Below are 12,560 nucleotides of genomic sequence, written 5' to 3'. Positions count from 1 at the left end.
GCCTCAGTGGGCCGTGGAGTCTGTGACTCCTGATCTAAAACCTCCTCTCCTTGTAAATGAGGAACCTGAAAAGTGGCAGATTTAAGTGATCATTGTTGCCAGAACAGGATATGAAAAACACATCTCATGATCCTCAGATCAGTTAATTCATTTGGCATTTGCCCTGTTTTCTCCTTTTCTTTGGTCACTGTTTAGTGCATTAGTATGCAAAGTAGCAGAGAGCTGGCTTACCGTCATACATACCTCAAACACAAGCCTTGACTATTCGTTTTTCTCTCTTGACGTATTTCAAGTTATACAATTATAAATGATTCAAAACAAGAAGATACAGACTGGGTGACATAGTGAGACCTCATCTCTACAAAAAAATTAAAAATTAGCCACGTATGGTGGCACATGCCTGTAGTCCCAGCTACTTGGGAGGCTGAGGCAAGAGGATGCTGGAGCCCAGGAGTCCCAGGCTGCAGTGAATTATGATTGCACCACTGCATTCCAGCCTGGGTAAGAGAGTGACACCCTGTCTCAAAAAATAATAATAAACAATATAACTTTAACTATGATAATAAAATGTTTTTTGTAATGGTTAAACTAAAATTATTCCAGAATCAAAGCAAACTCTGTTTACATTCTAGTGAATTAATATTTCAGGAAAAGTGATTATTTATATAACTGCCTTAATAAACAAATGGAGTACGAAAATCAAAAACACATTCATATTAGTATCTTTAGAATTTAATAACCACTCATCATAACAATGAAATGATGATGATTGCTGCAAGCTTTTATTCAAGATTTGTAGGATATTTTTGACTACCCTGGTATGTGGGTCCTCACGCTTAAAGATGAAAAGGCATAAAAAGTCATGATATGCAATTCAGTAATAAAAAATAAACATTTAAAAATCTTACCTATTCAAGCTTTTGTTCATTTTGATGAGATTATCCAATTCTTCACTTTTGGAAGAGAAAAAATGTTTAACGATAGCAAAAAGCTTGCCCAGGGTCCCAGGGTAAATTTGCTTTAAAATAACTGAGTTCTCTGAAATACAACACATCTCACTTTTACCATCTGCAAAAATCCTGATGATCCTGAAAGCTCTCCTCCAACACCACTTTCTCCAGAAAGCCTTTCCTAGTCCTCTAACTGAATAGAGTCTTCTACATTTTTTGAGCCCTTGCAGCATTTGTTTTTCTGCACCTCCTTTATGGCAATTCTGTTGCTATACTTTGAGTTACAGCCATTGCACACTGGTCTCATGTTAATGCCCCTACCTCTGCACAGGCACACATATGCACACCACTTAAAATTTAGAACTGCTGGCTGGGTGCAGTGGCTCATGCCTGTAATCCCAGCACTTTGGGAGTCCAAGACGGGCAGATCATGAGGTCAAGAGATCAAGACTATCCTGGCCAACATGGTGAAACCCCATCTCTACTAAAAATAGAAAAATTAGCTGTGTGTGGTGGCACACGCCTGTAGTCCCAGCTACTCAGGAGGCTGAGGCAGGAGAATTGCTTGAACCCGGGAAGTGGAGGTTGCAGTGAGCTGAGATTTTGCCACTGCACTCCATCCTGGGCAACAGAGCAAGATGCTATCTCAAAAAAAAAAAAAAAAAAAAAAAATTTAGAACTAAAAAAAAAAATTTAGAACTGTATTTTACATCAGACACACTTTCGTGTTTAATGCAGCATCTTTCATGCACTAGATGCTTAATACCCACTTTTAACTGAATCCACATATAGGTACATTGATTAATCATAGCATTGCACAATGTACTTCCACACTTAGCTTCTAGAAAACATTTGTTCATCAGTAAGTCTGGCTTCCTTCTTGAGTTCTGAGACTTCATTTCCAGGTCAGCTAAATTTGCTATCCTACTTCCACATTTGATAACTGCAAAACCCTTTCTGGCTGCTGCTTCAGGAGCAACCTATTTAAACTAAATGCTTAGGTTCAGGAATTCTATTTAAACACATGGGCTCAATTTTCTTCCCGAATTGGGCAGCCTAGGTGAGGTGGGATGAGGGTTTCACCACAGTGCTATTGTTTTCTTCCTCTAGTTCCCTGTCACAGCATGTCCTTTCTCTAACTTTCCTATTCATGACCCGCTCCCCATACACACACCTTGCCCCACCGCTCTTGCCTTCCTCAGCAAGTTTTTCTATTCACAAATCTTGGTTCTCCCTTCTTCCTGTTCTAAAATCACACTCTGCCAAGCTTTCCTAATCTTTCTCTTTCTTCTTGAGTCATTTCTGGTGTTGACCAAGGGGCTGTAAGACCCAGTAACTCAGTAGTTATGCATTCAACCTTCCTAGTTAAGAACACATGGAGTACGATCCAGGATTTATCACTTATTCATTGGTTAAACATGGATGAGTTACCTAACCTTCTGTGGACTCAATTTTCCCATTCGTAATATGAGAATACTAATTGTATCCACCTTAGAAAAGATTCAATAAGCTCACGAATATAAAGGACTTAGCACGATGCCTGGCGAGTCACAAATTCTCGATTAATTTGGGCCATTTAATAATTAATGCCCTGTCAATACTTGCTATACTTTTTTATTCAAGAAAAAAGAAAGTTTTTTCACTCTTGTTGCCCAAGCTGGAGTGCAATGGTGTCATCTTGGCTCACTGCAACCTCCACCTCCCAGGTTCAAGTGATTCTCCTGCCCCAGCCTCCTCCAAGTAGCTGGGATTACAGGTGCGTGCCAGCACACCCAGCTAATTTTTGTATTTTTAGTAGAGACGGAGTTCTACCATGTTGGCCAAACTGGTGTCAAACTCCATACCTCAGGTGATCTGCTCACCTTAGCCTCCCAAAGTGCTGGGATTACAAGTGTGAGTCGCCACGCTCAGCCTAATAAATGCTTGCTATACTCATTTTTTATTGCACTCAGAAACAACAAGACTTCGACTTAGGCTTTAAAGAGATGCAGTTGCTGTGTCACTTACGTGCTGGAAGATGCCCAGCACGATGATACTATGACAAGAATAGCTGCTGAGGACAGTCCTCTTAGAAACCCTAAATTAACAGCCAGTACATAGATTAATCCTTTTAAGCAGTTTTAGATATCAGTGGTAGAATTGATGCCTGAGAATAAATACTGAAATACAAAAGTTGCTATCTTTGACCAAAAAAAAAATAAAAAAAGAAAAATGACAAATGCTCTATCCCTGTGTGTGACAAACACTCCCCAGTCCCTCAATACAGTGACCCTATTATTGTTTCTTGCTGGAAATTCTACCTCCTAACTCTGAGACTAACAATCTGTTCGTGTCCCCAAGGAAAAGAGCAAACCCACGAGTCCTATAAATTTTAGTCCCAGACTTTTCTGACTGGCATGAGTCACAATCAGGATCTGGAGTTGCTTTATCCAAAGAAAATTGGCATACATCATGAGAAGACACTCTGTGGCAAATTAAATAAAATAGATACTGTGTTCCAAATAAAAATCTTGAGCTTTCAAAATGATTTCACATTGATGAAAGCTTTCAATATTAAGTTTCTCCACTGCATTTGTAACAAATGAAATGCTCTTAATCAGAAGCAGTAACATTCCATTTCACAAAGAGCAGCTCAGATAACTAACGCCATTTCTACTCCCTGTGGATGGCCCAAAGTAATGATACTCTATGAGGACAACCATGAACATTTTTCCTGATCCCGGTCAAGCAGCAACTTCTCTCTGTGATGAATGTAACTGGCTGTGGAATTTGTGAATTATGGCTAGAGAGCAGGGACAGGAAAGTTAAACTAACTGCCTCTCTCATGGTTTTTATTTGATTTACACCAAACCATAATTTCCCTTCAGAGTCGCTCATGTATCTGTTTCTCAGACATCCCCATCACCGACCAAACCACTGTCTAATCTCTATTGGAAACAAAATATATTACCTGCAACAAAAATAAATCAATAAAATTAGAGACCTAGACACTTCAATGAGAGAAGACATGGAAATGAAACCTTCAGGACAATTTCTATAGACTCCGTCTGGATTCAGAGCTATTTTGTTTATGAATTTGCCCAGAAAAGCCAAGTGTCACATTTTTTTCTCTTAAGTTCTTTTGACAGCGACTATAATCTCTAGCAACATTCTTAGCATTACTAAAATCTATTAAACAAGGAATATTTTTGAGAGCTTTGGATTTAAACAATGGAATATTATGATTTTACCATAATCTATTAAACACCTACGTTGTACAAAGCATCATGTCATACACTGTAAATGGTAAATAAGACAAAATATCTGCCCTGATAGATTACAGAGATGATAGAGAAGTTAACACACTTATACAAATAACAAGAAACACAGCAGAGTATGATTCAGACTTATAAAATATGAATAGTGCAATTCTAACTGCTTACAGAGGCAGAAGTCACATCTCCCTGGATCACTCAGGGAAGACAACAGAGGAGGTGCCACTTGATCTGGATTTTGAACAATTGGCAGGACTTGGATGGATTGGCATGGTGGCTTGGGGCTGAAAAAGGCCACCGTGTGGTATAAACAAAGGCAGAGTATCTAGAAACTGCAGAGAGAAAATGGTTTTTCTTGATATGAATGTAGGACAAATATAGGTGTGAAAACAGAAATTGCTGGAATGTGAGGCCACAGCCAGGTTAGCAAGGGCTTTAAATGAGGTCACAGGCCCTTGAATGGACAATGACGATCTGGTTCAGTGATTGAGCAGAATCTTGGGAAAAATTATGGTATCGATGGGTAATAATAGTTTAGTGGAAGAAAATCCTGAAGAGTGCCAGTAAAGCTGGGTAGCTACTCTAATAATCTGTGCAGGAGTCAATGAGGGTTCAAACTAGGGGGAGTCTGTGTACACATGAGGGACATTTTAGATGTTTGATTCATGCACGCACGATACTATCTAGAAGGAAGAATCAAGAATTGTTCCAGAAAAGTGAGACTGCAGGAATGCAAGAACAGAGAAGTCAGGAATAGCACATTTGGGAAAGAATTTGGATATGACCTTGGACATCCTGAGCAGGGGTGCTCGGAGATAAGTAGAGATCTGGACCAGCAACATAAATACAGGACTGGATATTTGGAATGAGGCTTGACAGCTGAGGTCACTGGGTGGGTAAAATCGCCAGAACAAGCGGCAGTGTTGAAAGACTGTCCATAAATGTCGGCACTATCTACCACTCAGGAGTACTCGTCTAGAGAAACTGATGCTTTCTTATTTTAAATTATATAAATACACAGCACTAGGATTTTGTTCACATTTGGAACTTTTAAAGGTATGGTTAAGCATTTTTGAAACATAAGAGAAGATAAAACCAAGCTCAAAAGCTCTGAGAGCTCACCCTTTGTCAGTTCTCTGAAGTGAAGTGGCCGCTTTGAGGATGTTATCAAGATCCTGACTCCTTCAAACAATGAAAAATAAATACAGGTCAATGTTGTAGAGCTATTTTTGAAGGAGCTAACATTTCTCATTTGTTTTCAGTAAATAAATAAACAGTGTAGGTGGTGTTCAGGAATTAGTTCAACAGAATGACAAAATGATTCTATTGTGTCAGCTCATGGCACACAGGGACAGGCACATCCCCACATCCCTTTCTCTCTCTCTCTCACACACACACACACACACACACACACACACACACACACTCCACTCTGTTATTCCACCTGGGTGTTGGCTGTGCCATCTAGTGCTCACTGAAATAACTACATTTTCTCCTGAGGACTTGTATTGTCAGCTCCCAGGTTCTAAGTTACAAAAAGGACATAAAAAAACAAAATCTATTTAACTAACAGGTAAACACAGAAGTGAATCCCAAAGGTTTTCTACCAGAGCCAAGCAGCATTAAGCAACAGATACAATTAATTATTCCTTTTCACCCTAAAGGGGTGAAAATATTTGTCTTCTTAGACTCTAGAATAGGTGGAAGCATCTGAGACGTAGAGGGCTCAGATCAATGCTGATATCCCCTGATCACAAAAGGGATAATTAGGAAAATTCTCATAGTAATTAAGAACTGTGAGCTGGGCATGGTGGTTCACACCTGTAATCCCAAAACCTTGGGAGGCCTAGGAGGGAGAATCCCTTGAGGCCAGAGGTTCAAAATTAGCCTGGGCAACAAAGGGAGATCCTTATCTCTACAAACAAATTTTCTTTTAAATTAGCTGGGTGTGGTGGCCTATTCCCATAGTCCCAGCTACTCAGGAGGCTGAGGCGGGAGGATCTCCTGAGCCCAGGATTTTGAGGTTGCAGTGGACTATGATTTCTCTGCTGTACTCCAGCCTGGGTGACAGAGCAAGATCCCGTCCAAAAAAAAAAAAAAGAACTTAGCATCTCATAGAAGGTTAATACAGCTCCATGAAGAATGGATTTTGTAGCCAAATATTTAGGAAATGTAACATACTTTTGCGATTTGGAATACACATAAGCACACTAAGGTTCTGAAAAGAACGTGGCAGAAAACTCTATTTAATTGTGTTTTCTAAATGTAGTGAAACACTGAACTATTCTATTCCAGAACATGTATTGACATCTTGTGGCACATGGAACACAAGTTGGGGAATGGCAAGAGTGGTGTTGTAAGTTCCTCAGGACAAGAGAAACATGACTTTCTCCAAAGAAAAGAACCCATGTCACCTGTCTTTTGGAATGAGACTCTTCTGATAGTCAAATGGGGACAATACAAAAAATGAAAAGCATATAAGTTTTAAACTTCAAAATAATTTTTTTGGTCATAAAAATCTTTTGACTTAAAAATTAGTTTATCATATTGATAGACCTATAAAATAGCACTATTTAAATCTACTTTCAAAAAATAGTATTTTTTCTTTTTTAAAAAAGTGAGAAAAACAAGATACATCCAGAACAAATGCCAGACAAAATAGGATGTGCAAAACAACAAGCATAAATCAGGACTCTCATGGGGAAACGCCACATTTGGGGATTACCACCTTACCCCCAAGATATTTGGAGAATGTCCCTTTACCAAATGGCATCAATGTGCTTCTTCCTGATGCTGCAGGAGAGGCTGGACATGCCTATGTTCAGTCAATACTAGACAAATTTTTTTTAGCACAGGTTCAACTGCACAACTGTATTTCCACCTCTTTATACATCCACATCAACTATAGCATGGACCTCAGAGCAGGGGCTAGGAATAAAGAGGGAGCAAGCTCTCTGCCTTTAGTGGGTTTGATCTTATCTTGTTATCTTGTTCACACCATTTTGGTAGTTTTTGTTTTGATTTGTTTCATTTTGTTTTTTTAGACAGGCTGGAGAGCAGTACAGTGGCGTGATCTCAGCTCACTGCAACCTCTGTCTCCTAGTTTCAAGCAATTCCCCTGCCTCAGCCTCCCAAGTAGCTGGGACTACAGGAGCTCGCCACCACACCAGGCTAATTTTTTGTATTTTAGTAGAGACAGGGTTTCACCACGGCCAGGATGGTCTCGATCTGACCTCGTGATCCATCTGCTTTGGCCTCCCAAAGTGCTGTGATTACAGGCATGAGCCACCACGCCCGGCCTGGTAGTTTTCTTAATGGAAAGCTCGGGATAGAATTAAAAGGAACAAAATTCTGTAAGTGCCTATAAAAACGATTATCACTATGTTGGAGTCAGTTGGAAAACTGATTTTGTCTAACTTATTATTAATCGCCTTGTATTTTTAAATGTGCTGAGAAAGCATACTTTATCATTGCTACAGTTACATGGATATAGATAGAAATCAGTGTACCTTATATGTCTTTCAGCAGATCTTTTGGTTTCTGTATACACACCCGGTTTAGGTGGATACATCTGCCTATATTTTCAAAGTTAAAGATAATATCAGTCAGAAAAGAAAACACTTTTTTTGATAAATTTAAAATTATCAGTGCTTGTTGGAACCATACCACTACTTTAGATAACAAACTTAAACACTTTCTTTAGGTTGGCAGAAACTCTAGTATACGAAATTAGTAATTAAGTCTATCTTTATTGCACATTTGTAAACCACTGGATATTTCTAGACTTATAAGTTCTAAATACGTTCATGTTGATTTCTTTGTTCTCCATCAATAAAGCATTTTCATATTTATCTCTATTAGATAACAATAAAATATTTTAAATATTAATTTTTGTTATGGGCATCAAAGGTATACTTTTTCTTGAAGAGTTATCCCACTTGAATACTATCCAGAAATATATTTGCTCATATAAGGTGGGAAAAAAGTCTACATTTCAAGTGCACCTACCACATTGGGAATGACCATGCTAAGCTGACAGAATTAAACTTTATTATGTTAGGTTCTGTCACAAGTTAAGACTTTACTCTTTTTTAAAGTATCTGGTTGACCCAGATACAAGTACATTCCTACTTGTTCTCAAGAAGCTATATTCAACTATTTTTTGCACTCCTGAGGACATGTGTTAATTATATAGGAAACACTTCCCTTTCAGATTCTTTCATTAAAATCATCTTGCTGTGATTAAAGTAGTCAGGATGTTTAAAAAAACATGCAAGTTGTCCCAATTTTATCTTTTAGATCATTGGTGGAATAAAGAAATTTGAGTAGTAAGTCCTGTGAAATTTAGCTTCCTTTAAATTTAAACAAGCTTGTAGCTCTAGTGACACCGATTTTAGATTAGAATGTCGGTGGTACTAAGGCCAATCAGTGTTAGCCCCTTAAAAAACTCTATTCAAATTGAAATTTAATTGCTCAATACTAGAAGAGTTAAAGGAAAAATAACACAAGATTTAAAAGCATGAGAAGATATTTTTAAGAGATAATTATAACCATCGTACAAATAAAAAGTTATAAATCTGATCTATACTTTTAATTAGTTCAGTGAAGAAATATTCTTTTGACTCAATTTTTTAAAATGCTCTCATCCTAAGGATAGAATTTCAAAGATCCAGTGCAGTTTCACTGAACAGAAATTCAAACCTGGAGTTTTAACACCTATTGCTACACAGTCCTGCTTCCCTGTCAGAACATTCTAACTGAAGTTTACCCTCTTGCTGAAGAATATTTCTATAATTGTGTCTACTGAAGAATAGTTCTATAGTTGTGTCTTATTAAAGAATAGTTCCATAATTGTGTCTTACATGGTGTCAAAAAAATCACCATCAAAGAGCAAAAATACAAAAGAAGCAATGGCAGGCAATCAAGCAGATCTAATGTAGTCAATCTTCATTGAGTTACCATTTTTTAATCTTGCAATAATAATGGAAATGTGGATGTATATCTTGAAAAATTGTTCCAGATATATTAAACAGTTTAAATGTAACACATGGGAAGAGGTTCAGTCTCTGAATTTATTTCCAAGTATTAATTATAGAGTGACAGAGATTCAAAGCTGAGAAGAAAGTCAATTTTTCTGGATTCAGAGACAAGTTATGTGACAGTTTTGAAATAAATTACAAATCCCTTTGCTTAAAAAGATTAAAGAACTACCCAAAGTATTTCTAACATAAGCAAGGATTTGAATGGTAACACAAAGTTTTAAGAACATCTTTCATCAGAATAGGTACCTCTTAGTGGGAAACTTAACTTGGAACAAACATGAACAAAAAATATAGTTTTAATATGGTTTATATTTATATTATATATAATATATGCCAAATATGTATATATATTTATATTTGTATATTAGGAGCTAATAAATAAAAAGCCTGTGCACAAACACTTTCTGAACATGAATATTGTTTCATTTTTATGTTGAAGGCATATTTCCTTCACACAAGTTAGCCATTAGTATTCAAAGGCAAACATAAATACACCTATGAGTTAGAAAAAGTTCTACAGGCGCTTCTTTAGGGAATGTGCACACAAAGCATCCATGCTTTGCACAGAGCAGGTCACAGTCCATTTATTTTCATTTCCCTTGAACTTCATTTTGGCAAGAAATTCTGGAGTACTAGGTCTTACCTATTATCCCCTCTCGGCTGGTTAGGAGAAGAAATAGGAGAACTGGGCTTTGGAGGTATTGGAGGGTGAAAACTTGGTTCCCTTTAAAACAGAAAACAGCAGTTCATTTCACCATGGAAACATGGTAAATGTGAGCATCTATGAACTGAATGCATTTATTGCCTACATAGAAATATTCTTTGCGTTTTACAATCCCCATGAGTGAGGTACCTGAAAGGTCAGAATCCATGGAGCACTAAGCAGTCAAATATTTAAAATATGTGTATTTTAAATGCTTTTATTTAATCAGATTCTTGAAAACCCTATCCTTTCACTATAGTTTGAACTACACTATGTTCTTTAAATAGCTCAATATTTTGCTAGTATGTCTAGCTCAAGTCATGGCATTTTGGGTCAGCAGTGCATGAGAACTGTAAACGGTTCTTAGGTATTAACATATAAGCTTCTTTGGGGATTATGTCAACTATCAGGCTGCTAGGGAAACAGCAAGAAAAGGTTTTAATTTTAGGGACCTCAAGGTAGCATTGATTTGAAGCTCTTAACTAAATCTGACTTAAATATTGTCAGCACAGGCCAGTTTGATGCTGACAAAGCATGTATATAATCTACTGTCAGCCTAAACTTTCCAATGAAGCACCAAAGGAGCCTCTGAGTTGGCAGGACTTCGTGACCCAGGAACTGGAGATGGGCAATTATGTGCATATTTTGGATGGAGTCAGCACCTTACTAGGGGAATGTCACTCCCCTATGCTCCCCACCACCAGCACCCCAGCAGTTCTCTGTGTGTCCTCAACAGAAACTCTGTACCTAGTGAAAGAACCCTGCAATCTTGTGTACCCTTCTGGCTTCTGTAGGAAGGTAGGTAGGCATGTGGGCTGGAGTCAGGCTGCCTGAATTGCCAGCTGTGTGGTAATGGGTTAACCTGATTCTGTTTCTCCATCTGTAATAATCCTTCTAACACGATTGTTGGGGTATTGTCAGGACTGAATGAGATTGTGCTTTTATTCAACAAACATTTATTTGTAGCTTTCTATATGCAAGGCTTTCTGTGAGCTGGATACTGTCCTTGTTCTCAAAGGCTTCCAATATACAAATAAATATATGCCAGAAGAAGAAAACTGCTGAACAAATAATAATAATAATAAAACAGAATAAAGAGATATAGACTGATGGGGTGGGGACACTATTTATTTAGAATGGCCTGGGAAGGCCTCTCTGTCAGGTGAAATTTGAACCCAAACCTGTAGGAAGTAATAGAGTAAGCCATAAGGTGATCTGGAGAAAAAGCATATAAATACAGGCATCATTAGCTTAGATATGGTATTTAATGCTTGAAACTGGTAGAGATCACTAAGGGAGTCAATGTAAGTAGAGACAAAAAGAGGGCCAGGGGTTGGACCCTCAGGCCCTGCAATATTTAGAGGTCAAGAATATGAGGTGAAAACAGCAAAAGAATCAGGAGGAGTGGCCAAGGAGAAAACAAGAGTATTAGGAGGGCGTGGTACCTCAGAAGCCAAGTGAGGAAAGTTTCAAGGAAGGAGTAATTGGCCATTTCAAATGCTACCGTTAATCAAATAAAAGCAAGGACTGGGAAATTACCATGGTTTAGGCAACAGAGTGGTCTTTGGTAACCCTGATAAGAGCAGTTTTAGTGGGACAATGTGGGGAAAAAATTATAGGAGTGGATTTAGGAAAAAAATGGGAAGCAAGGAAGTAGAGGCTTTGAGGCAGTTTGGCAGTGAAGAAGGAAGAGAGAAATGGGTAGCTACTTCGAGGCTGATGGATTGAGGAAGGTTACTACAGCATGTAGATATGATGACGGGAATGATCCAGTGAATCATTGATGCAGGAGAATGAGGGGAAAATCACTAGACAGATGTCTTTGAGAATTGTTGGGACCTAAGGCACGGTGGGTGGTCAATCTTAGATGGAAGTACAGAGGGCTCATTCACAGCAGCAAAGGGAAAGAACTGATGGGTATAGCTGGGGTGTGTTCATTACTCAGAGCCGAGAAAGTTCTCTTTTGTTTACTTCTATTTTCCCAGTAAAATAATAATCAAGATAATTGAGTCAAAGCGAGGAGGTTGAACAGGGGTTAGGGCTGAGGGAGAGAAAATGTGTGAAATGGTTTTCTAGGAAAGCAGAAGAGTAAGTGGACCAGGAAATGTAATAAGAGGATGATGATGATGATGATGATGTGCCATTATACGAGATCATTGTGTGCCAGGAACTTTTGTGAGCACTTTACAGATATTAACTAATGTAATCCTCACTGCAATCCCAGATAATTATTATTATTCTTCCCACTTTACAGATTAAAACACTGAAGCGAATAACATAAAAGTAAATATCTCATGATGGTACAGCCTATAAGGGGCAGAGCTGGGAATCTGAACTGGGAATCAGGCTGCAAAAACCCTCCACATGCTCTGCTGCCTCTTGAAGATCCTTGGGCCATACGAATGGCTCAGTTCAGGTTAGTATTCATGGGCTTAAAGTCAGGTTATCTGGCATTGTTTTCTCCTGCCATATTTAGCTGTTTGGGGAGAAGGAACAGAATAGACTGAGAGTTGGATTTACCATTAGCCACGTTTACAATTCAGCCAAGTGAGTGCAACAAAGAGAATGATGGCAAGGGAGTGGATGGGGTCTGCAAGGAAGGGGTTGTCAT

The 12,560-nt window shown here is 38.3% G+C and overlaps 1 protein-coding gene across 1 annotated transcript in view; it reads right to left on the bottom strand.

Moving 5' to 3' along the window:
* SCEL (sciellin) overlaps positions 1-12,560 on the bottom strand; it is a 204,534-nt gene that overhangs the window by 44,358 nt on the left and 147,616 nt on the right. Inside the window, exons 11-14 of the mRNA XM_064369135.1 lie at positions 9,890-9,970; positions 7,714-7,779; positions 5,327-5,386; positions 909-953 (exon numbers count right to left, since the gene is read on the bottom strand). Coding sequence (XP_064225205.1) covers positions 909-953; positions 5,327-5,386; positions 7,714-7,779; positions 9,890-9,970 — 252 coding nt within the window. The remainder of the gene's footprint in view (positions 1-908; positions 954-5,326; positions 5,387-7,713; positions 7,780-9,889; positions 9,971-12,560) is intronic.

This window comes from Aotus nancymaae, unplaced genomic scaffold (genome assembly GCF_030222135.1).
Source record: "Aotus nancymaae isolate 86718 unplaced genomic scaffold, 86718_ANA_hifiasm-v0.15.2.pri h1tg000088l, whole genome shotgun sequence".
Lineage (NCBI taxonomy): Eukaryota > Metazoa > Chordata > Mammalia > Primates > Aotidae > Aotus > Aotus nancymaae.
The sequence above is the reverse complement of the archived record's forward strand: the minus strand, read 5'-3'. Positions and strand labels throughout refer to the sequence as shown.